This window comes from Pimephales promelas, chromosome 22 (genome assembly GCF_988280905.1).
Source record: "Pimephales promelas chromosome 22, fPimPro1.hap1.1, whole genome shotgun sequence".
NCBI lineage: Eukaryota > Metazoa > Chordata > Actinopteri > Cypriniformes > Leuciscidae > Pimephales > Pimephales promelas.
In genome coordinates, this window is record NC_142790.1 from 4,857,392 (window position 1) to 4,883,578 (window position 26,187).

General features: G+C 38.3%; 1 protein-coding gene across 4 annotated transcripts in view; it reads left to right on the top strand.

Moving 5' to 3' along the window:
• Positions 1-26,187, top strand: part of ccny (cyclin Y) — a 58,239-nt gene that overhangs the window by 14,257 nt on the left and 17,795 nt on the right. For 2 of the 4 annotated variants that reach the window (XM_039666533.2, XM_039666535.2), the window contains exons 2-3: positions 24,950-25,024; positions 25,439-25,459. In XM_039666533.2, coding sequence (XP_039522467.1) covers positions 24,950-25,024; positions 25,439-25,459 — 96 coding nt within the window. The remainder of the gene's footprint in view (positions 1-24,949; positions 25,025-25,438; positions 25,460-26,187) is intronic. The other 2 variants (XM_039666534.2, XM_039666536.2) reach the window with 1 other exon arrangement.

Below are 26,187 nucleotides of genomic sequence, written 5' to 3' on the forward strand. Positions count from 1 at the left end.
ATAACAGCGCTATGGAAACTCATCCCGGCCCTCGAGCATCTCAGGGGGCGGAGCTTGGCTTGTAGTAATTATGCATGGCACTTTGGGCTGACAGTGTGGGATATGTGCCCAGATTTTTCTCCCTCAAAGCGTTTTTTTTTTTTTTGCGTCAATATTTGCTCTTATTGTTTGCATTCGTTTATTGACTCTAAACTCTTCAGCCTGTTTAGCTCAAGTCTAAAATTCAGTTTAAATTCACTTAATATCTAGCATGAACTCTCTGAATGAGACTTTAAAAAAAAGAATGCATTTTTTTTTGTCTCTGCCACACAGAAGCAAAATCTATTCTCAGATGATGAGTGTTTTATTGAGAGCAGGAGTTATTCCCATGACATCAGCGCAGCTGCTCTGTGTTGTTGGGTGGGAAGATAGCACATGAAAGGGAAGCCCTTATTAGTATGCATAAAGGGGGTGTGGTCGCTGAACATGTTTGGAGCACCTCTGATGACATGAATCGTGATCGGCACAAAAAAAAACATATATATATGGGAGAGAAGAAAAATAATAATTGGTTCAAATGGAAGAAAGAACAAATTGAAAAAATAAATAAATAAATATAAAATAAGACCAAAAAAATAAAAAATAAGTATGCTAGAAACTTTACATATAAATACACCTCTGTTCATAGGTTTGTGGTCAATAAGATGTATGTTTAAGTAATTGCATTAAAACGATAAAAAGAGAGATTCTGATTTTTTTTTTTTTTTTTTTTTAACGTTTCCACAAAAAACATGAAGCAGCACAAATAATAATAAATGTTTCTTGAGCTGCGGAACAGCATATTAGAGTGATTTCTGAAGGATCATGTGACACTGAAGACTGGAGAAATGATGCTGAAAATTCAAATTCCGCTTTGATCAGAAAACATTTATTTTAAATTAAGTTGCAATTATATTTAACAATATTACTGTTTTTCTTGTATTTTTGATCAAATAGCTCCAGCTTTGGTGAGCATAAAAATCTCATATTTTAAATGGTATATACACAAATACACACAAACAAATAAATGCATTTAATTAAATTAATTAAGCTATGTAATCAGATTACTTTTTTTAAGTAACTAGTTAAGTAATGCAAAACTTTTTACTTTTTCAAATAAATAACTCAGGTTTCACATTTATTGACTGACCTCTTGTCCTCAAACATACTAATAAGCAAATATGACACTGTTTTTTTTATTTATTTTTGTTTTGATTGCTGAAGTAAGAGTGATGCACTTATGTGATAGCAGCTGAACGGTTTGAGTTGCGCTCTCTACCGTACAGCATTTGCATTTCCTTAAGCCTGAGGCTTATTCATTTCCCTTGTATGCAAAAATAGAACTTTTGGGTTTTTTTTTATATTATTAACACAAAAACAAGTCAGCCTAACACAAGTAAGTTACTTTTATGACTTCTTCCACTGTGGTAATTGTAATTCTGATTGCGTTTTGGTTGTGATTGTGTTGAGGTATGTGCTATTGACGCAGCTCTACTCTTGAATGTGTATTGTGTATAGTGTGCATATTGTGTTGCAGAGTTTAAATGTCAGGAAGACCGGGTGGCGCTGGCACAGATGGCATCACAGTCAGACCTGCTTCCTTAACAGCATGACACACTCACACACACATTGTCACACGCTGCAGTAGGAAAATGATTCCTCAAGTTACTGAAAATAAAGCCTCCAGGATTCACTCAAGAAGATCTCACAGATTATACATGGCTACTGTCAGGTGATACTTCACTAAAAGAACATAGTAACCTTATCAGTACAACATTTGCCATTTGCTTAACACCCGATCGCATGATGCATTGTGTGTTGTAAGGTCTAGTCATTAGGAGATGTGCTTTATTCAAGTTATCTAATATTTCAGTCGCATTACTTGGATATAAAACCATTTTTAGTGTTGATGATGTGGTGCAGCTGTTAAGATCACAATGCAGACAACGGTGGTCAAGTGGAAAAAACAGTTTCCAGTCTAGTCTGTGTTGTTTTTTGATCAGGCATTTTCATCCATCCAACCCTCCCTCCATCCCTTCATCCATCCATCAATCCCTCCCTCCCTCTATCCCTTCATCCATCCATCCCTCAATCCATCCCTCCCTCATTCCTCCATCCATCCCTCTATCCCTTCATCCATCCCTCCATCCATCCATCCCTCCTTCCATCCATCCATCCTTCTATCCCTTCATCCATCCCTTCATCCATCCACCCCTTCATCCATCATCCATCCCTCCCTTCATCCACCCATCCCTTCATCCATCCCTCCATCTATCCCTTCATCAATTTATCCCTCTATCCATCCCTTCATGTATCCATCCATCCATCCCTTCATCCATCCCTCCCGCTATCCCTTCATCATCCCTCCATCCATCCATCCATCCATCCCTCTCTCCCTCCATTCATCCATCCCTCTCTCTCGCTCCATCCCTCTATCTCTTCATCCATCCATCCATCAATCATCCATCCATTCATCCATCCCTCCATCCATCCATCCCTCCCTTCATCCATCCATCTCTCCATCCATCCCTCCGTCCCTCCATCCATCCCTCCCTCCCTCCATCCCTTCCTCCATCCATCCATCCATCACATTATTACAGTTATGCCATTCTCTATTCGTTTCCTTGACACATTTTATTAATATTTAAGTAATTTGTTAGAACTTAATGATATTATTTGAAAATAAAGGTTGCCTTTGTCTTTGTATTTCATTATATTTCATTACTATATATTACAAGATGGTCTTACAGTTATGAAACCATCTTAATTGGCCTTTTTCATTGACACACACACATTGACGCACACTCTCAGTCTCAGCATATGTGTGAATCTTGATTGAGCTTGTGTTGTGATCAGACACCTGTTAACACTCCAGCACTGCACAGATTCTGATCTGGACTGTAATGCCCTCAGCAGGTGCCACTGGCCTGTTTTCTGCCCACACATTAACACACTCACAGCTGCCTCGCTGCACTGGCACACGCTGGCAGTGTTTGGACAGCTTGCTTACATCACGCTCAGAAAGCTCACTGATATGAGCTGTGCAGATTTATGAGGGCTTTTTTCATAGCGCTTAGTTGGAAGTCCGTGAGACTGTATTGATTTATATTCTTTGACGGCTAAATTCCCTTGATCTTCAGCTAATTTTAGCTGAGAACATTGAGCTTGTAGAGCAGAATCTGTTTAATCAACCCTTACATTTTCAAGTGCATCGGTATTGATATTTCAGAGAGGGAAATTATGCTTTTAAGGGCAAACTGATTAGATGTAGTCGTTTCAGATTTATTTATTTATTTAGTTTGGTGCAATTTGATTTAAAAGCATTGTTGTTCTATCCCTCTATCCATCTATCCATCACACTCAAATAACTGAAATGTGTATACAACTCGGTTGCACATAAGGTAACAAACACTTGTCTTCATGTTGGGCTGAGACTTCAGCAACAAAATGTTTTTGTTGTCAAATAGTCGTTTTATCTCACTTGATCTATTTTAAGGCCCTGCAATAATGTGGTTTGACCAGTGGGGGCGCTGTAACGCAAATGTATAGCATCCCTCACGGATGCAATCTAATAGAAGACATGGCGCTTCAGAGTACAAACGAAGGCGAACCAGTAGAATTTTCACAAAGCAAAGAGGTTTCTGACAGACAAGACCGAGCAGGTTACTTTGAATATAAAAACAAAGTGCTAGCTTTTAAGTTCTGTCAATTTTACTACAAAATCCAAGCGATAAATTTGGGTTTGGCGCTCGTTAATGTGGAGTTACAGATCGCTGTAGCGCCTCAGTTCAAACGACAAGTAAACCGATCTTCTTTTCCTCTTTACTACTAGTTACAGCATGAAATAAACATGAATGAACATCAGAAGGTATGTTGAAAGATACAGAACAACTTACTTAAATAATTCATGTCTCATGTAATCGCTCAATCATAGTCCAAACTAGAGCCCGACTGATAAATGATTTTGAAGGCCGATCCCGATACAAATATTTGTTGGTTTTGAAATCCGATATTCCGATATATTGGCCGATATTTTTATTTATTTCTTTATTTTTCAGAAACACACAACAAAACATTAACAGATTTCCCTAACATCAGTTATTTGTAGTTATTTATGAGTTTTAACTTAAATAATATGATAATACATTTTTTAATAAGAAACTTGTTTCTTTTATTGCCACAACAGAACAGACTGATGATAGTGGCATTAGCTAGCTTTGTGGTTAGCTATTCTATGATGAGCCATAATTTAGCAATGGATAACGTCATACTGCAAATTGGAAAACATACAGACATACAGAGTGTTGCCTACAGGGACAGTGTAGAATGCCCTCTGGTGGACAAACTATACAAATCCAACACTCATGACATGGTTCAAGCATGTTCGTCCATTTTTATTTTATTTTTGAAATATTCATTTACCGCCCATTATAACTGCCGATACCGATAGTTTGGAAAATGCCTAAAATCGGCCGATAATATCGGCCTGCCGATATATCGGTCTGGCTCTAGTCCAAACGCAAAGACGTCAATAAAACTGCTTGTAAACAATGTCACGTAACGGCACATTTACCTCAGGAAAGACATTCAGCGTCCATAAACTTGATGGTTATCTAGAAAAATTAACTCTAGAGAGTAGCACACTATATTACAATTCCTATTTGTACTCTTATTAAAAAAAAAAAAACCTCCTATTACTCCTGAAGACCTGAGACTTTGTTTCTAATCAGAAGTAACAAAGAACAAAGCTCTTTGCGATTATTGGATGTGAGGCATGCTACAAATAATATTTGGTGTAGGGGAAACGCATAGATCTGGCAACCCTTTGCTTGAACTATGGGTGATTCATAGGGTTGATAAAGCCAGCTTTAACGTCGTTATGTTTTAGCTGTTAATGCATTGCTGCAGTGTTAACTTTGACAGCTCTAAATTCAACACAAGAGGCATGCCGTTCACACACAGTGTGAGTAATGGACCCTTTTTATTGAACCTTTATTAAAAGAGTTGATTTGCTTACATATGATAATGACCTTGAAAAAGTGCAGTATCTTGACTATTGTACACATTTATATGGCCAAGCATAAATGGATGATCATACTCAGACAGAAATTCAACATATCAAGATGCAGAAAGTGACCCAATACAGTATAAGTACAGTATATGTGTTCTCATAGAGATGTGCATAGAGTCAGCGTTGCAGCTGATCATAGAGATGTGCGTAGAGTCAGCGCTGCGTCTGATGATAGAGAAAGAGTCCGCTGTCCTTTATCTGGGGTTTCCATGGTTGCGCTGCCCAGGCGACAGACGAGGACGCCACGACAAGACAGACCAAAGTATTAACACGGGCTAATTACTGCTCTCCACCCTGCCGAACACACACACACACATACTGCTGTTTCAGCATCCATATCCATATGCCTGCTGTCAGGGTGCATCACAAATTTAGTTGATGAGGTTGTTATCCATGTTACATTTATATCTCTATTTCAAAAATAATGTTGATTGCTTTAGATTTCCAATAAATGTTTCAATGGACTGTATGTGAGAGTCTCATGTGAATTATAGACCATAAAGTTGATGCAGAAGAGCCGTTTGAATGAAGCAGTCTCTCTCAATGTGGTGTTGGAAACACAATTGACTTTCCTTCCTCACTAATGGCTGCAGTGCGTCAGCGTGTTCACAATGAGATCGTTTGATTTATTTAACCCTTTTTGAAAAGCAGTACAGGAGATGAAGAGGGTGTTGGCCAGTCTGCAGGGAAAGTGGGAATGTGTGCGGTTTGTATCCTGACGCAACCACATGCTCCCATGCTCTCTTCTTTATTTTTATTCAAGGAGTAATTGACCAAATCGAGCATCCTATAGTCCTATAGTTATTTTACATATCTTGTCATTTCATTAGGAAACCCAATGAATGGGAATGTCATGTGAGGGCAAAGTAACTTCTGTTTGAGCTCTGCTTCACGCTTCGTTCACCGTAATTTTGCTAATTGGTTACACTTTATTTCGATAGTCCACTTTAGACATTTTACTAACTAGAAGTATCTTCAACTACTTATCAACTAACTCAGATTAGAGTATTAGAAGACTGTATACTGTCAGGTTAGGGTTTGGGTTAAGAGAATAAGTTGACTTATTCAACTCTTAGTTGGCAAGTTACTTAGTCAGTTGAATGTCTGTTGGGGGACTAATACAATAAAGTGTTTGCAGATATTTATAGCAGACAGTCTACTAAAACTATAATGACAATTATCTGACGTAGCTCCAAAGTTACTTTGGAGTTAGAATATCTAAAGTGGACTATCAAAATAAAGTGCAACCTGCTAATTTGGCAACCGTATGTCATTTTTGTTGTATGGAAAACAGTAGATTGGACATTCTGCAAAACTTCTTTTGTGTTGCGGAGAACAAAGACTGTCAAATCCATCCATTTTTGCAACAACATAAAGTCCTGTTCACACCAGGACGATTTTTGCGTGCGATATTCGCTGACATCTAACGCCTCGTGACTATACAAAGGCACCAATGTGAGTGCACGCCACACGTAAAAGCTAACCTGGCCCTAGCCAGATGAATTTCGCTCCGCCTAGCTCCACTCATCCATCTGGACCCGATCCATTGAAATGGCGTTTCAGAAGGCTGGGCCTTATCAAAAATCCTTGCATATGATTGGATAAGCCACTTGTCTGTCATCTTTATCGACGTGCTATTTCAACCACTCACACCGAAGCCAACCCGTGACGCTGATGAGAGCGACGCAGGAAAAAGCGACGCTTGCCAAATCCGGTCGGGAGAAGGGCGAAAACATCGTTTCCACCAACAAAAGCCTTCAGAGCCTTTCTCTGATGTTCTTTTAATGAAACAATATTAGGTAGATTGGACAACACGGATGAAATAGCAGCATCAATGTTAACGCTTGCTTCCTCGATGCGAGCCGCCATTGTTGTCTGAATCAAAACAGTCTCACGGTCGCTTCTCCACTACATCACATCTATGAAACTCCCGCCCTGCGTCCTGATTGGCTAAGCCATAAAGTTGGTTGGAGAAATCACTCCCAATGGAAGAGGTTCCAGATGGATGTGAGTGAAGCTAGGCGGAGCTAAGCGGAACGACATTCATCTGGCTAGGGCCAGGTTACGTAAAAGCTTCATCTTTTGAAAAAACGCCTCAGGTTTTTTTTTTTTTGGGAGGTTTAAAGGGGTCATGAACTGGCTATTTAAATTTTATTATATTGTTTTCTGAGGTCAACTTATGACGTTCGTTTGGTTTTTGCATTCAAAAACATCTAAATGCCTAACTGAAAAACACTCGGTTTTTATGGGCGTCTCGCACTGAATACTTGGAAGTAAACGCCCACTGCTGTGAGTGGATAACAGTTTTGCATATCATAATGAGTTTCAACTCTCCCGTCGATGCACTTGGGGAAAATTGTTTTGAAGACGTCCAATGTTGTAAAATGGCAACCGGAATGAATCGCCCATACATGTTCGACCTAGAGTCCGTGTGTTGAACCATTCCTGTCAGATCCAATATAGACGGCACAGCAACGTTCTTTACTCTTAATCGGTCTGCAAATCCAGTCTTGTTTACAAAACAATCCTCAGTGAAATGAAGCGAACAGACGGACGATGTTTTACCCTCATCAGCTGGAACGTCATTAAAAATAAAGTTTATCCATGTAGTCCTATTGGAATCCAGAGGAAGCTAATGCAGCGACTGTCTTCTTCCACAACCAGGCACTACACAATATGTTGTTTTGCTCGGTAGCTCGATCCGGTTTGTCATCACGAGGTAGTTCTATGTTATTTAGCTATGCGTGTAATGTGCGAATCGGTGGGCGGGGCTAAAACGGCCGTGTTGAGGTAGGTGTTGATCTACTTCTGCGGGGGTGGTGTTTTATCCTCTTTGACGTCATAGTTCCCCGCTTTGAAAAACGAGTCGTTTGCTGAGGCTGGTGTCAATAAAAGCTTTTATTGGACTAACAAGGATGTTTTTATAATATGATGACCTCTTAGATGTCAAAAGCTCAAGGAAAATTTTATTTCTCAGTTCATCGCCCCTTTAATGCGCCGCTTCAAAAACTATCCGACCAATGAGATTGACGATTTTGCTCACGTGTCTGGAGCTTCTGAAGTTAAAGTAAAACACAACTTGGGGGCGCTCAAACACAAAACGGTCTTGCCGAGCACACATACGCAATGGCGAAGAAGATATACGGCAAGTAGCGTCTACACTGCCGAGTAGAAATAAGACGAGGAAGATGCAAGGCAAGATGAATGTAGAGCTGCTGGTCTCGTTGGTGTCGGAACATAAAGTCCTATATGAAAGACGTGACTGCGACTACAAAGTAAGACTATTTCTGTTTTACATTAAGTGTCAGGGAATGAATGAATTTGCGTGTTCACTCGGCTCATCGTCAGCGAAAACACTGGCGAGTAATACGTCCTGGAGTGTACGGGCCTTAAGGGTACACAACAATTTCAGATGTTCTTTTTGGGATGAAATAATTTTTTTATGATAATCCCTCTTTCCTTGCCATCTGCAAAGCTGGGATGTTTAGATTTTTGTCCCAGTCTATTGTATTGCCTTCCTTCAGTTTAAGAGTTCCCAAATAATCAAGTGTGCACACAGATGGGGCGGTTTCTTTTTTCTTTTTTTGGAAAAGCACCATCGTTTACACAACAACAGCTTTCAACGACCACTGAAACATTATGTCCAAAGAGAGGATATGATGTCGTCTCCTGACAGGAAGTGTGTATGGGGAGTGTGACAGGCCACAGATGGCTCATTTGCACCAGATAATGAGTCAAACAGAAATACCATCACCATCCAACCGTCTTTCCCATTAGACTGGGGGCACAAGGGTTGATTGAAGATGCAGACACAATCTAACATATTTGTTATCATATTTGATTTATGGATGTTTTTGGTCCTTGCAGACGCACACTGAAAGTGCTGTTTGTGCGGTTCAGGTTCAGTGCAGGGTCACAGTGGGCAAACAGCAATCGGTCTCGGCTCCGATGTCACTTCCTTTCATGTGAGGATGTTGTTGCGACCACCCTGTGTGTTTGTGGTTTTCCGTTTCACACTGTTAAGGATCATTGTTATTATTTACTAAATCTTAACCTATTTAAAATATATTTTTAATTGAATTGAAGCTCAAAATTTAGAAAAAAATATTAATATAAAACATTTTCTTTTATATTTAGAAAAGTTTGTCAAAGTATTTTGATTGATAATAATCCAATAAAAAATTAACAAAAACACATAAAATTAATCAAACATAAAAAAATGAAAAAAAAAAAATATATATATATATATATATATATATATATATATAAACTAATTTTAAATGAAAGTAATACTATATTAGTATATGAATAAAAATATAATAACACTGTTGAGGATATGCGAAAATTAGTGTGTTTAGCAAATGGGTGTTATTATTATGAGTCATATTTATAATTATTATTATTATTTTGTTTTGTTTTGTGAATATGTTGGTCCACTTCACAAAACCAGTCTGAATGATACATCAAAAAAAAAAAAAAAAAAAAAAAAAGCATTCCCGTACAGACAGGAAAGTCTCACTCCAAACTCACACCATTTGTGCTAATGCTCAATCTGGCCATTCAAAAACAGATGATTTCATCCTGTGCCTCTAGTGGTGTAGAAATACACACTTCACCTTGAAATGTGATGATGAGGGAGTTGGTTTGTTGATGTTATGATAGGCTTCATTTTGTCTATGCTGCGTTTCAGATACATTTAGTTTCAGTAACTGCCCTCGTCATTTCAGCCTGGAGAAAAAGACAGCAAGAAACTGTCATTTCAAGATCAGGATCCGGAAGTAAACGATTCATTTCTCCATTGGGAAATAGATCATACTCACCTTTAAATACAACCTTACTGTGAGCAATGAGGTTATTGAAGCCTTCACCCTGCATTATTTCAACTTAGTTTTAAAATAATCGAGTTTAACAGCAGATTGTGTGGTGAAAAACTGCAGTACTCATGACAACATGCAGAAAATCCCTCCAATCAGTGAGTCCAAACAAACAAATACACCAAAATATATTGTTAGCTCCGCCCCCTCCCATTGAACACTGTGGATGTAATATAGTCGGTCTCCCTATTCTCTCGAAATACTTTAATATTTGAATATACACTTAAAATATAATAAATTTTTAAATTGGTAGATTCATATTTCTCCATCATGGTTAATTTGTTTATGCTTTTCTCAGTGCTTTGTGGCATTGTAGAAATTTCCCTCACTAAAGGCATTTGATCTTTACATACATTTTTTTGCTTCTGTATGATTCACCTCTTAGCTGGTTGACTTGGTTCGTTCATGTATGGCATGCTGTGCATTATATAATGAATACTTAAAAAAGAAGAAAAAAAAAAAAAATATATATATATATATATATATATATATATATATATATATATATATAGTGAAAAGTACTGCATGCAAAAATGTATTGTATTCTACATGACCTAATTCAAAGAGTGGACTCCACTTATCATATTTTATGGAGTAATACATTCAGCTAGGCTATTTGTATAATTATTTATTACCTTTTATCCTGTGCCAGTGGAAAATTATTGCAAAGTTTGCTTAGAAACATAATAGCACGCCTCTTATTAAAATCCCTCATTATTTAAGGCACAGACCAGTGTTGTAACTTAAACTAAATCCATTATAATTTGTTAACCTTGGAATAAAGTGAAATAAAGATATGTTGTTGTTGCTGAATTACTCACACAGGTCAGTTTATCAGAGGAATTAAACTTGAGGTAACGCAGCACTGTTTCACTTGCTCTAACAGTTTCACTATCACACTAAACGGCATTTGTGTGTGTTGCATGTTAGTTAGGTTGTGTGTTGGCTGTATGAGACAAATCTAGATTAACATTAGAGAATAACATACAGATCATATTCTAACTTTTCATCATGTTGAACTATATAACATTGATTAGTTTTATACACATTCGCTCACCTGTTTGCTCAAGTAACATGCAACACTTGCATCTCTGTCAAGTCGAAGTTAGTCGCAGACGTAGAGCTCTCGGTATCTGGAAAGATGTTGATCTTTGTTCTAGTCCTCATTTTGTCTCAAAGTCTGCTTGCCATGGTCCATAATGTTTGAACAAAACCCTGCTAGGGACGCTCACGCTGTTGAGCACGAATAACGGGCATAACCGACCCAGTTGTCCACGTCTGTCGCCATGGTTACTATTGCAGTACGAGGTCAAACCTGGCGGAAACCGGGGGTAACGTGGATATGACGTCATTGACTGGCGACTGCTCACACGCCCCATTTCCTTGGTTTAAAATCGCAATTTTCTCACGATTTACAAATAGTTGGAAACATTTGGGATATTTTAAGTAATCATCTAAACAAAATATATAACATTGGTCTAGTGGTTTTTGGATATTTTCCTGCAAAAATCCTGCTAATTCTACCTTAACTGGCACAAACGATGGGCATGGTAGTATTGATTCCTGCCTGGCAATCCCACTAAAATGAGTTGATGTTGATCTGAGAGAGAAACGGTCCAGCTGTCACAGCTCTGGCCGGCTCTATTAGTGAATTAGCGATTAGTATTGTCAAGATTTGTGTCCTCACACTGTGTGAGAGAGAGGAGCAGACGGGTGTCGTGTGTGAGTTCAGTGTTCAGCATCAGCAGCACAGAGTTTACTGAAGCCTGAACTTCTCTGTTCTGCTGTTCTCGGATGCTTTCCTCAAATCTCTCACCCTGGAGACTTTAAAGTGCAGCTCACTGGACACTGAAGGGTTTTCTGGGTAAAAAATAAAAAATGACCCTACATTTTTAAATCAAATCAAAACTCAAAAGTGTTAACAAAAATGTGCATACTGTGCATTTTGTGTTTTAAAGTACTAATATGAATTCATAATGTATGTTAATATAAAATATTTACATGCAATAATATTATTATAAGAATATTAAATAATAACTTATTTAGCAGTGGGGCTGTTGTTCTGCTGTTAACTATTGGTTATGTGTCTGACATATTTTAATAAGGGCTGGGCAACGATTAATCGCATCCAAAATAAAAGTTTGTGTTTACGTAATATATATGTGTGTTGTGTGTATAATTATTTTGTATTTATATATAGACACACATGCATGTATATTTAAGAAATATTTGCATTTATATATATATTCATATATAATTAATATATGTGTATAAATAAATATTTGATATATTAAGAAGACAATTTTCTTAAATATATACATGCATGCATGTATATATTTAAGAATTATTTGCGCTTAAATTCTGTATATATATAAATACATAATCTATATTATATAAATATTTTATACATGAATAACACATTTTCTTAAATATATACATGCATGTGTGTGTATTTATATATACAAAATAATTAGATACAACACACACAAATATATTCTGTAAACACAAACTTTTATTTTAGATGCGATTAATCGCAATTAATTTTTGCACAGCCCTAATATATATATATATATATATATATATATATATACACACACAAAATAATTATACACACTACATATATTTTGTAAGCACAAACTTTAATTTTGGATGTGATTAATTGCGATATAATTATCTAAATTGTATATAAATTATTTAAATATAGATGCGGGCCGCGATGAAAGGGCCAAAGCCGGCGGCACTGCCACCGGTGCCACCGGCTTGGGCCCGTCATCACTGCTCGCTATATTTTGGATTATAGCTCAATTTCCACCCACTGTTATGCACATTTCACACAAATTCTAGAAATGTGCACACAAAAGTATGCGCTCAGTTGAGGCTTGTGTTAATTATGTTATCTAATAAGAAGACATTGGAAACACATTTACCAAAAAAAAAAAAAAAAAACTTACGCGACGCCTAAGTGATAGGATGTAATTGGATATCTGGACAAACGTGTGGACCAAGGTTATAATCGTTAACGAAAACTAACGAAAAAACGAAAACTAGATGGGAAAAAACATTGTCGTTAACTGAAATAAAAATAAAAACGAGCCATTACAAAAAAACTATAACTAACTAAAACTGTAATGTCTGTTTGCAAAACTAACTAAAATAAAATAAAATTATAGAGCAAATGTCCTTAGTTTTCGTCTTTGTCAATGCCGTTAATTTTAACGCTATTTAAAACACGCAGTGTATTTGTTCAACTGCATTTCATTTCCCTGTAACGCTCTCCCTCCGTCTCTTTCACATGCACGCGCACGCGCACACACACCTACACACACAGCCCCCCCCCCTCCATGCAGTACACACTGCGTCTCCGTGAAAACGAGCCAACGAGGGTTCGATCAATGTTGAAAGCAAGTTCGTGAAAGGTTGGTATCTCATCATGAACATCTTTACACAATCACACATTAAAAGGTGGTGTACAAATATTATAAATTCTTAATACAATTCTGTCAGTGTGTTAATGTCGACCCGAGAAGCGATTGAGCCTTCGTTAGAAAAAGTTAACTGACTTAGTCGCAATTTTGAGGTAAAATGCTGCTGGGTTGTCGATGTCAAAACTCTATAAGCTGTGATTCAAATATTAAATAATGTTATGTCATTATTCTACTCGGTAACACTTTATTTCGATAGTCCACTTTAGACATTCAACTGACTATAAGTAACTTGTCTACTACAAGTAAACTTATTCTCCTAACCCAAATCCTAACAATAACCATAATCTAACAGTCTACTATAATATACTAATACTCTAATGAGAGTTGCTTAAAATGAAGTTGAACAGTTACTTATAATTAGTAGAATGTCTAAAGTGATCGAAATAAAGTGTAACCGAAATTGTAAAGCTGTGGGATTTTTATATAGAAAATATGTAGATTGTTGGTACAGTAAAGGAATTTCACATTGTAGGCTACATTTGGTTTTAATGTTGAATAGATATTTCTAAAAATGTATGTTTTTGTTGAGTTATTATTACACAATTCTTTTTCTGACCTTTTTCAACCTTGCCCCTGACAAATAACCCAAATTACAAAAAAAGACTAAAACTAACACTAAAACTAATAAAAACTAAACTAAAACTAAGCATTTTCAAAAAATAGAAACTAAACTAAACTAGTAAACCCACTTTTAAAACTAATTAAAACTAAACTGAATTTGAAAACAAAAATTCAAAACGAAATAAAAATAAAAACTAATGAAAAATGCAAAACTATAATAACCTTGGTGTGGACCAATTGCATTGCACAGCAAAGTCTTTTATCACAATTGTATTTGTTTTAATTGCCTCCCAGAAGCGTTTTAGATGATTGCGAAAGTCATTTGTGGTGAAGGTAAAAATAGCCACAGTTGCTTTCCTGATTGCATATATTTTGCACCAATTTCACAGGAAGTGATTATTTTGTTCTGTTGAACACGTGGGATGGTAACATTGATTTATTCACAAAAGTTATATGCTGTATTCTAATTTTGCACCTAAGTTAAATTCACAACTTTGGATGGAAACATAACTATTGACTGAAAACCTGGTCTCTGATACGTTACAAACCTCCAAATCCATTAAAGTCACTGAAAGAGAGGGACGTCAATGAAACAGTGCAGTTATGTCTTCAAGAAAAAAGGAAGTACATGTTTCAAAACTTCCTTGAGTTGCTCATGTGATACATGGGCTTTTTTTTTTACTTTTGTCATGTGGCTCTGGGTCAGTGTTTAGGAGTTGCGTATTATGTCCAGGTGCACTTTCCACTGAGGGCTTTGCGTGTATGATTTTGTGTGTGTTTGCGTGCTGTGGGCATGATGTCCTGTAATCTCTCCTCTGACACCAGATGTACTGGAGGATTTATTATCCTATCATCTTGATCTTTTATTACTATATTTTCCTCTTGTCTTATTGATTATGGAAGCGTATCCACATTTTAAATCCTGTTTGATTGTATATTGCCTTTAAAAAAAATATTGAATTGATGTTGAGTTAAAATTGTTGCCTCTTAACATTTTATAAAGGACCTTTATGCCCTTTTTTAAAGTCTTGATTTAGTTTTTGTTCCTTATTCTGTCTCTATAAAACCCCTTCTTCTGAACAACAGAGTGTGCTCTCATTTTTTGGATGGACCAGTGTGTCGTGATTGGTCAACCGGACCAGTGTGTTGTCTTGTGATTGGTCGGGTGGACCAGTGTGTTGTGATTGGTCAACCGGAAATCTCACACCCTTAAGGCCATTGCACACCAAGTCCGAAATTCGCATCCGAAATTTTCGGACGTTAAAAAAAAAAAAATTCGACCTCACGTTATGTCAATCACGCTTGCACACCGCCTCAGAAATTTTCGTCCGTCATAAAATTAATCAGAACGATTAACTGTTCGATTTTCTGTTTTTCGCATCTACAGCCAGCATTTTGAGAGGTTTTATTGACAATTCGGGGCCGGGAGGAGCTCGTTCTGCACATCATTCCACATGCGCAGTCCTTTCAGTTTCGATCATCAAGTGTTTATATGTTCTCTCGATCGGATTAGAAAAGGAAACCTCCCCGAAATGTCAGATCGATTAAGGTGTTATTGAGCAGACAATTCGATAACTAATGTATTATTTGGGTACAATATATAACCTTTAGCCTATACAGCTGTTCTGTCTGTTCAGGATCGATTGGTTCACAGAAATTGGTGGTCTTCTTTTTAATTTGTGGCTCCAGAATCGCTAGCAAAGCATCAAACTGTTCCACTGACATTCTGAGGTAAATTTTGAATATCTCGGGATAAATTCGCAATTCCTTGATAAGGAAATGGAACTCTCCTTCCTCGGCTCAATTTCAGGATTGGATGGACCCAATATTTTCTCTTTCTTCTCTTTTCAATGAGAGAGGGCAACAAAATCATCCTCGCTGCTTGACGAATTCATTTTGTATTTTTGCGTTTTTTTCCGCAAAGGTTTAAAAAATACGCATCGGAATCAGTGTGCAAGGTTTCTGTGCGTGACGAATTTTTAGGCGGACGAACACGAAAAAACGCATACGAAAATTTCGTACTCAGTGTGCAATGCAGTGAGTTTCAACAGGCTGTGTCCCTTTATTTTGCGTATGTCTTGAGTGGGAATTATTTAAATGAGGAATATTTGTGACGTTTCGTTCTCGGGAGAAAACTCACGACTACAATGTGAGAGTTCAGAAACAGTAACATTGACATAGAGAATAACTCTGTGCTTTGGAACTTTGCAAGTTTGCAGAACTTTTTAATGATCAAACAGCAACAATACACTCTGAAGACAATGTAAAAAAGCATAATAGCCCCCCCCCCTCCTTTTTTCTTTTTTTTTTTTTGTCTAAAGCAACTATAAGCATAAAAGTTTTTTTTTATTGCAAATAAAAGGACTCTGTTCCAGTCGTGTATGAGTTTATTGCCTTCTTGGGGAAAAAAAAAAAAAGTAAATGAGATTTGAACTAATATTATGCACAGCCACACAGTGTCATCTCCCTACTATTAAAGCTGAAACATAAAGCAATTGGAACCAAAAAAAAAAATTTAAATTTCAACAGCCAGAAAAAAGTAGCACACTTTTGATTGCAGTTCTTGGAGAATGTCTTTTTTTTTTTTTTCCAAACGATACAAAAGACAGTCAGTCGACTTGTACAGATCAGATGGGATTGGTAGAGCTGAGCCTTTGTTTCATCGTGTTGTAATCCACTGTAAATCTGGATAAACTTAATGTCATTCATACATCTGCATGGATCTCCTTCCCAGTGCAGCACCAGCAGTAGATCCTAATATCAGTCCCTGAGGGCGGGAGACATGAAGCTGCCTCAGACAGTGCCTCGAGGCCCATACACAGGCCACTGCAGCCGGACAGTTACCGTGGATTTCAATGTTTTATTGTTCAGCTGAAAAGTGATTCTAATCATATTATTACAATTAGCTATTATCGTTGTATGGTGTTGTGTCTATTCTCTTAGAATTAGTCAGTAAAACGTAATGGTTATAGTTCTCGTTCTTGCTGGGAATGAGCCTTTAAACGTGTGCACACTTGTTTCTGCTATGCTTTTGCTGTCCGAGACCAATTTTGGACAGATTTCAATCGTCATAAGGCATTTAGTCTTTGTTTGCATGATATTGGAGAGTATTGAATCAATAACCTTTGAAATGAATCTTCCAGAATGTAATCAGGCATTAACCAAAAACATTTTTTAATTGGTTGTATCAAACAATCATTCTTTCATCATTCAGTTTCTATTAAAGTGGATGAATTAGTTTTTTTGCTGCTGGAGAAAGAGTATGATGGGCATGAACCGGTGAAATCCCCACCACTGTGCTAGTGATGAGTAGCTTCTCATCTCTTGAGCTTTACGTCAGCCATGAAACCCCAGTTCCTCCCATCCAGGGATTTGCAGAGCCGTCTGGGTGACAGGAATGAACTTGGCAAGGCTGATGAGACTGAGAGCTGACAGCAGGAGAGGTTTTTGTGGCTTCTTGCGTGGATGAGAAAAAGAGCATTTCTAACTTCCACGTTAAATATCTATTAAAGGGTTCGTTCACATAAGAATGTAAATTATGCCATTAATTACTCAGCCCAAACTTGTTCCAAACCTGAAAGGTCTATGGGAACACAAATAAAGATATTTTTAATTAAATCCGAGAGCTTCCATTGACAGCTACACAACTACCACTTTGAAGGTTCAAAAAGTTAATAAAGAGATTAACAGATTGAATTTAGGCTTTTATTCACATATAAACATTGATCAGCCAACATAAACCGAAGCTCAACCGAACCTGTTTGACGCTCGAGAACAAACCTCTTGCTGAAGCGCAAACATGATGTGTAACGCGAGAATGAACCTCATTGGTTCTCGCAAGTCAAGCGAACATGCTTGAGCTTCTCTTTACCACAACTGATGTGTGTTAATGAATGTTATATGGGAATAAAAGTTAATTACTTAATTAGTAAGTTACTTAAAATCTGTTCATCATATAAAGCAATCAAGTCTCTTCAGAAAATTTTGACTAAACCATTTGATTCATAAGGATTCTTTTTTTTAACTTGTTGACGTGTCAAACTCAAAGGGGTAGTTGTGATATACGCTCACCCTAAAGGATTATTAGGAACACCATACTCATACTGTGTTTGACCCCCTTTCACCTTCAGAACTGCCTTAATTCTACGTGGCATTGATTCAACAAGGCGCTGAAAGCATTCTTTAGAAATGTTGACCCATATTGATAGGACAGCATCTTGCAGTTGATGGAGATTTGTGGGATGCACATCCAGGGCACGAAGCTCCCGTTCCACCACATCCCAAAGATGCTCTATTGGGTTGAGATCTGGTGACTGTGGGGGGCATTTTAGTACAGTCAACTCATTGTCATGTTTGAGAAACCAATTTGAAATGATTCCAGCTTTGTGACATGGTGCATTATCCTGCTGAAAGTAGCCATCAGAGGATGGGTACATGGTGGCCATAAAGGGATGGACATGGCCAGAAACAATGCTCAGGTAGGCCGTGGCATTTAAAAGATGCCCAATTGGCACTAAGGGGCCTAAAGTGTGCCAAGAAAACATCCTCCACACCATTACACCACCACCACCAGCCTGCACAGTGGTAACAAGGCATGATGGATCCATGTTCTCATTCTGTTTACACCAAACTCTGACTCTACCATCTGAATGACTCAACAGAAATCGAGACTCATCAGACCAGGCAACATTTTTCCAGTCTTCAACTGTCCAATTTTAGTGAGATCTGGCAAATTGTAGCCTCTTTTTCCTATTTGTAGTGGAGATGAGTGGTACTCGGTGGGGTCTTCTGCTGTTGTAGCCCATCCGCCTCAAGGTTGTGTGTGTTGTGGCTTCACAAATGCTTTGCTGCATACCTCGGTTGTAACGAGTGGTTATTTCAGTCAAAGTTGCTCTTCTATCAGCTTGAATCAGTCGGCCCATTCTCCTCTGACCTCTCGCATCAACAAGGCATTTTCGCCCACAGGACTGCCGCATACTGGATGTTTTTTTCCCTTTTCACACCATTCTTTGTAAACCCTAGAAATGGTTTGTGTGTGAAAATCCCAGTAACTGAGCAGATTGTGAAATACTCAGACCGGCCCAACCATGTCACATTCAAAATGGCTTAAATCACCTTTCTTTCCCATTCTGACATTCAGTTTGGAGTTCATGAGATTGTCTTGACCAGGACCACACCCCTAAATGCATTGAAGCAACTGCCATGTGATTGGTTGATTAGATAATTGCATTCATGAGAAATTAAACAGGCACTCTTAATAATCCTTTAGGTGGGTGTAAATTAATGCTTACGTATATTGATCTGCCCTTACTGTGATCTACATTGTTTCCAAAAAAAGCTTGTGTCTGCATAGTTGGGCAGAACATCAGGTTCTCCTGTCGTCTGGAGTTCAGGAAGCTCTTTTACAAGAACACCAAAGTAACTGCTTGATTCTGTAACTGATTATACGGCCACTGTGGAAAAAAATAGGTCATACGCAAGTGAGTGTCCAATGGCCGTCCGTCTAGTCCTGGATGTCCTCTTCATGTGGCTTTGCTCTTCTTGAGTGTGAACATGCACATTTGTCAGTGACTGCCAGGGAGATGTTGACAGCAGTGGGCACTGATGCCAGGCAGACTCTAGGGCTTTATGCCAGCCTGTGCTGTCCAATGAGCCGTGCCCGAGACAGGCCACAGCTGGTGCTGTTAACTGGGCTAGAGCTGTAATTCAGGTCAGAAACACTCATTGACCTAATTAAATATTTTACCCTATTGATTAAGAATAATTATGAGCTATGGGCTCATATCTTTCATATCCTTAATGCCAATACTAAAACCTTTATAGAATGTAAAATACCACATAGGGCATCTGTAAGCATGAAATAAAACTGATTTCACAGGGCCCTAATTTGTAGTTTTGCCCATGCTTGAAGGATGTTCTACATACGGATGTGTGTATGTGTTAGAAGCTGTTTCCTCAGTGTGAGGAAGTCATGGGGTGTGCAGACCTCCTCCTCTTCACAATATACTGAGGGTGGGTCAGGGAAAAGGAGGAAATGACTCAATCCCATTGAAAACTGTTGTTACACATGTTCTGCCATGAGTGTGCACTTTTTTTTTCCTTCAATAAAACACATTAATATCACAGTGTATGTATCCAGCTACCCATAAACCTGTCTGAAACCGGCGGCACATTCACATCTGTTCTCTGGTCTCCTCTCCACTTTTTTTATCCAGATCCACCTTTCTCTCCCACAAAGCTCCATCTTTTATTAATCAGTCTTTCCTCTGCACCTCAGAGCGCTTCATACGTCTCACAGTCGAGGCTCATTTGAGATTCAAGTGGCTCTTCCGCATAAAAAAGACACTGCTTCAAAAGACTTAACACAATACAGCTGCTTGCTCACGTGGCTGTCTCTGAAACAGTTATTTCACTGTCACGACAATGCTCAGTTTTGTAAATCTCAAACGCTGCAGTAAGTGATGATGATGATGTCTTTAGTATTGACTGTTGTGGTTTTAGAGGCTATGAACTCTGGGTTCCTTGTTTCCTGGTCGGGGTGTGCCACAGCGCTAGTTTCCTCTGATGACGTGTGTGTGTGTGTGTGTGTGTGTGTGTGTGTGTGTGTGTGTGACAGGGTGGGAATCTGTGCTGAAAGGACATTTCTTAAATTAAAAAATAAAAATAAATGTTTACATAAATGAAATAATGAAATAAAACATAATTAAATACTTGAAACAATTAAATTTAGTATTAATATAACATGTAACTTAATAAATGTTACAATAAAAAATACGTTTCAAGTCTTTGTCTTGATGACGAGTAGATTTGATCGCAGGCAACAATACAATAAAATGAAATATATTTTATAAAAAATGTTATAAACATTACTATAACGTAAATTATGATAATAAATATAGTATGTATATTGCAGCATATTTTACTGTAAAATGAAATTAAAATGATTAAGGGGTTTAGTCCCTCATTCAGAAATAGTTCCCATGATCATAATATGCCCCCTAGTGTTGGTATAATGGCATAGCAGAGTAAAAACATACATATTACTGTACATTGCTGCTATCTTTTAATGTCAATTGCCAAAATATGCTGTTTACTAGCAGAGTATGCTGGTATTCCATTCTAAACAAGTGTTTTATTGTTATTAAATAAAATTATTGCAAAATCATCTTGGTTAATTGACAAAAAGCTGTGTATGTATGTATATATATATATATATATATATATATATATACACAGCTTTTTTTCAATTAACCAAGATGATTTTGCAATAATTTTATTATATATATATATATATATATATATATATATATATTAGGGCTGTGCAAAAATTAATTGCGATTAATCGCATCCAAAATAAAAGTCTGTGGTTACATAACATATTTGTGTGTGCTGTATATAATTATTTTGTATATATAAATACACACACATGCATGTATATATTTAAGAAAATGTGTTATTCATATATAAAATATTTATATTTATTAGGGCTGTGCAAAAGTTAATTGCGATTAATCGCATCCAAAATAAAAGTCTGTGTTTACATAGTATATTTGTGTGTGCTGTATATAATTATTTTGTATATATAAATACACACACATGCATGTATATGTTTAAGAAAATGTGTTATTCCTATATAAAATATTTATATTATTATAATATTGATTATGTATTTATATATATATATACAGAATTTAAGCGCAAATAATTCTTAAATATATACATGCATGCATAGGTATTTATATATACAAAATAATTATATACAGCACACTCAAATATATTATGTAAAACAGACTTTTATTTTGGATGCGATTAATCGCAATTAACTTTTGCACAGCCCTAATATTTATATAATATAGATTATGTATTTATATATATACAGAATTTAAGCGCAAATAATTCTTAAATATATACATGCATGCATAGGTATTTGTCATGATTCTGCCCTCTTGTCATTTCCTTTCTCTAGTCCTGAGGCAGGATCATGACAGACCCATGTTTTGTGTGCAGGCACATGGCCTTGTTTTTGGGCTGTGTGCTTGTGTTGTCTCGTTCGCATACCCCGCCCACTTGTTATCCTCATCTTGTCTTCATTGCCTGATCGGTGTCACCTGCTGTCGTTATCTGTTCTCCCTATATTATTCCCTTGTGTTTGCTGTCCTGTGCTGGTTCATTGTGATTGATTGTGTGTGTATCCACACGGTAATAATTGTGAGTACCTTGTCTTGAGATCTGTCATGAGTTTTCTTGTAATAGTTATTTTGTTCCTGTGAAGTTTGTGTCTTAGTCTCAGTCTAGTATTGTTTAGTCTTTTGCTTTGCCTGTGCTGTTTTTCCCCCCTCGTGGGGTTTTATTTTCCCTTTTTGTTCAATAAACCTTGTGTGTCAGCAAACTGTCTGCGATTGGGTTCGTTCCTGAAAACTCATGACAGAATGAACCAGCCAAAGAAGAACCCAGCAGACAGTTTGTCTTCTTCTGCCAAGCAACAAACTGATCCCCTTGAACAATGGTGGCTGTCGACTACCTCTGACATGATCAGTGGCAAGGCACCGTTTCCTGCCCAGGGAGAGAGGTCGTTGAGAGAGTACGCCCAGGCTGTGGAAGAGAGGAGGAGGTTCTTGCCAGAGATCCTCCTCAATTCATACTTCATCGCGGGTCTCAAAGGTCCTCCTCCTTTGACTGAACGGGAGGGGCTGATCCGTCGTCCGTTTCGTGAAGTGGTGGACCGTTTGTGTCGTGATGAGCTGCAGGGCTCCTCCAAGAGATCTTCTCCTTCTGCCTGGCTGCCAGTTATTCCTGAGGGTCGTTTGATTGGCGTCGCGACGTTTGGGAACCAGATTAGCTCCTCCACGACTCCTGAGACTTCATCTGTTTCCTTCGGTCTTTGTGGGAAACGAGGTAGACGGACCTCATGGGAGTCTCCTTCAGAGTCCTCAGCGACAGAGTCGACCCAGCCAGAGGAAGCCACTTCAGCCGTCACGGTTCCTGCTTTGCTTCCGCAGCCGTTCACAGATCTGGCTTTGGTCTCTGCTTCACGCCCTAGGAGAAAGAGGAGGAAGAAGGGGGCCTGCCGTTCCTCATCTCTTCCTTCCCCTGAGCCCGTGACTGTTTCTCAACCTTTCACTACTACTGAAAGAGCCGTTCCAGAGTCTGCCACAGAGAGGGCAGCTCAGAAGTCTGAAGCAGAGGGAACGGTTCCTGGACCAGCTGCTGAGGGCGCTGATTCTACCAGCTTCGTTCCCGAGCGACCAGCTGCTGAGGGTATTGCTTCAGCCAGCGTTGTTCCCGAGACTGTCTCTGCCAACGCTGTTCCCGAGCCGGTTTCAGACAACACTGTTCTAGGGTCTGTTCCTGTCAACTCGGTCCCAGTGTCAGCTGCGGACATCGCAGGTTCAGAGTCTGACATGAGCAGCACCTCTTCTGAATCTGATGTCATGAGCGCTGTTTCTGGTTCTGCTACGGAGAACACTGATCCCTTTCCTGCTCTTCAGTCAACCACAGTTTTGCCCCTCTCCGCCCCACAGTCGGCTACATCTCGTCCTGTCTTTTGTTCTGTACCGTGTCCTTCCCCGTCCCAGTCTAGTTCTCCTTGCACTTCTCCACGTGTCGCCCTGTCCCAGTCTGGTTCCCCCAAGGCTTCTCCACGTGTATCCCCATCCAAGTCAGCCCGCATTCCTCGTCCTCAACCCTCGTCCCGTAAACCCAAGACCCCCAGTCCTCCCACCCTTCCTGGTCAACGCCCTATGAACTTTCTTGTTCCCCCACCCCCCCTCCCTTGTTTGTTATTTTTATTGATGCATCCCAACCCCATTATTGTATATTCTTGTATGCCGTTGCTTTTATTTGTCATGTTTTGTTGGTTTGTGTCCATTTCCCAGTCTGTCATGTCTCGTGTTTGATGCCCTCTTTTGGAGCGTCTGGAAGCCGCTCCTTAAGGTGGGGATTCTGTCATGATTCTGCCCTCTTGTCATTTCCTTTCTCTAGTCCTGAGGCAGGATCATGACAGACCCATGTTTTGTGTGCAGGCACATGGCCTTGTTTTTGGGCTGTGTGCTTGTGTTGTCTCGTTCGCATACCCCGCCCACTTGTTATCCTCATCTTGTCTTCATTGCCTGATCGGTGTCACCTGCTGTCGTTATCTGTTCTCCCTATATTATTCCCTTGTGTTTGCTGTCCTGTGCTGGTTCATTGTGATTGATTGTGTGTGTATCCACACGGTAATAATTGTGAGTACCTTGTCTTGAGATCTGTCTAAAAAGTTTTCTTGTAATAGTTATTTTGTTCCTGTGAAGTTTGTGTCTTAGTCTCAGTCTAGTATTGTTTAGTCTTTTGCTTTGCCTGTGCTGTTTTTCCCCCCTCGTGGGGTTTTATTTTCCCTTTTTGTTCAATAAACCTTGTGTGTCAGCAAACTGTCTGCGATTGGGTTCGTTCCTGAAAACTCATGACAGGTATTTATATATACAACATAATTATATACAGCACACACAAATATATTATGTAAACACAGACTTTTATTTTGGATGCACTGCCATATAGGGCTGTGCATATAATTTTTGCACAGCCCTAATATATATATATATATAATATATATATATATATATATATATATATATATATATATAACGGTGAAATAAAATAAGTACTAAAATGACTTAAATTTGAAATGAACTTAAAACATATTTACAAAAATATAATAACTAAAACATGAACTAAAAATGAAAACTGAAAATAAAATAAATCTATAAAAGGTAACTCCAACATATTAATAAATAATAGTACATGAGTGACAGTCGCTATTTTCCAAGGCTGTGTGCATATAAATAAATACTGTGGCTTGCCTGACTAAATGTTTCCCGATTTTGCTTATTCTAGTAATACTCAAATCGTAACTCTTGCCTCAATTTTGAATAACAAATTGTCTTTGTTTTTTTTTCTCTCCTCAGAGCTCAACATGGAGTACAACCCTTCGGACCACCCGCGCGCCAGCACCATCTTTCTCAGCAAGTCTCAAACAGACGGTGAGAGAGACTCGCATGAGTGGGACAGTCTCCCCTTTAAGACTGGATGCCGGAAGGGAACGTTAATTAAAACGAATCCACTGTCAGGATTGCTTCAGTCGGATCCAAGCGAAGCGCGTAGATGCTCCTAACTTAGTCAGACCAAGCAATAATAGTTTGATTTAACACGATACCCCTGGGCGATAATGCTTTATTAACCGTCATCTCTTCCCAGTGGGTGATATGTCTACCCAGGCTGATGTTATGATATTCTCCTTGTTTCTCAGGGAATTGTTAGCGAGATGTTTTGTGACTCTGGTCTATCAGACGCCTCGTGTTTACAGTGACGAAACACAATTAGTGTCGTGGGGACAAGTAAATGCCAGCCTTGTTATCCATGCTCAGATTTAATTTAGAAACCTTCTTGTTTTTCAGTTGTTTTACCCAACAAGAAAGGTATGTTTGATCTCAGCGTGTTTGTTAGTCTGCTGTTGTGTTGTGCTGAAGCTTTATAGATTCAGATGTCTGTAGTTGGTTTTCATGCTGCAAACTGCTTTTTTTGTTCAGGAAGCTACTTTTCATAAGCAACAGGCTACTTAGTGGAACAGCAGTGAAGCTATACCCTTGTAGTTAGCTACAAGCTAACACAAACTAGCTAACTACATTAAAGCTGCTTAATGGGGCAACAGCTTTTTAAATTAATATCATTTTTTTTTAAATCACAGCAGCATTAAACACATTAATTTACACTCAATTTAGTGCCATTTAAGGGGTTATGCATGTTGACAGTGTTGTTAATTCTGTCCTGTTTGTCTGGCTGCTCAGCTGTTTGTGTAGATTTGTGTATGCTATGCTGTCATCTGTAGAGCTCTAGTGCCGTAGTTTAGATAAATATTCACTATATAGATGGAAATATTGTCAAACAGCTAATCTGAGAAGAGTCATTAGTCATAAACTGTATTCGGACGGGATTCATTTTACAAGGGTAGATATAGTAATTTTACCACAGGGTGTCTGTAGTATTAATGGCCAATTCACACGGGATAGAGAGCTAAGTCCCTCCCCTTCTGGTGGACCACCATCGGACCTTATTTCGGAAAAATATTGAATGGTAGTCATTAGTCAATGGTGAGAGACAACAAATATTTTGATCTCGTTTGAATTGTGCCCTCGGGAAGCTGGTT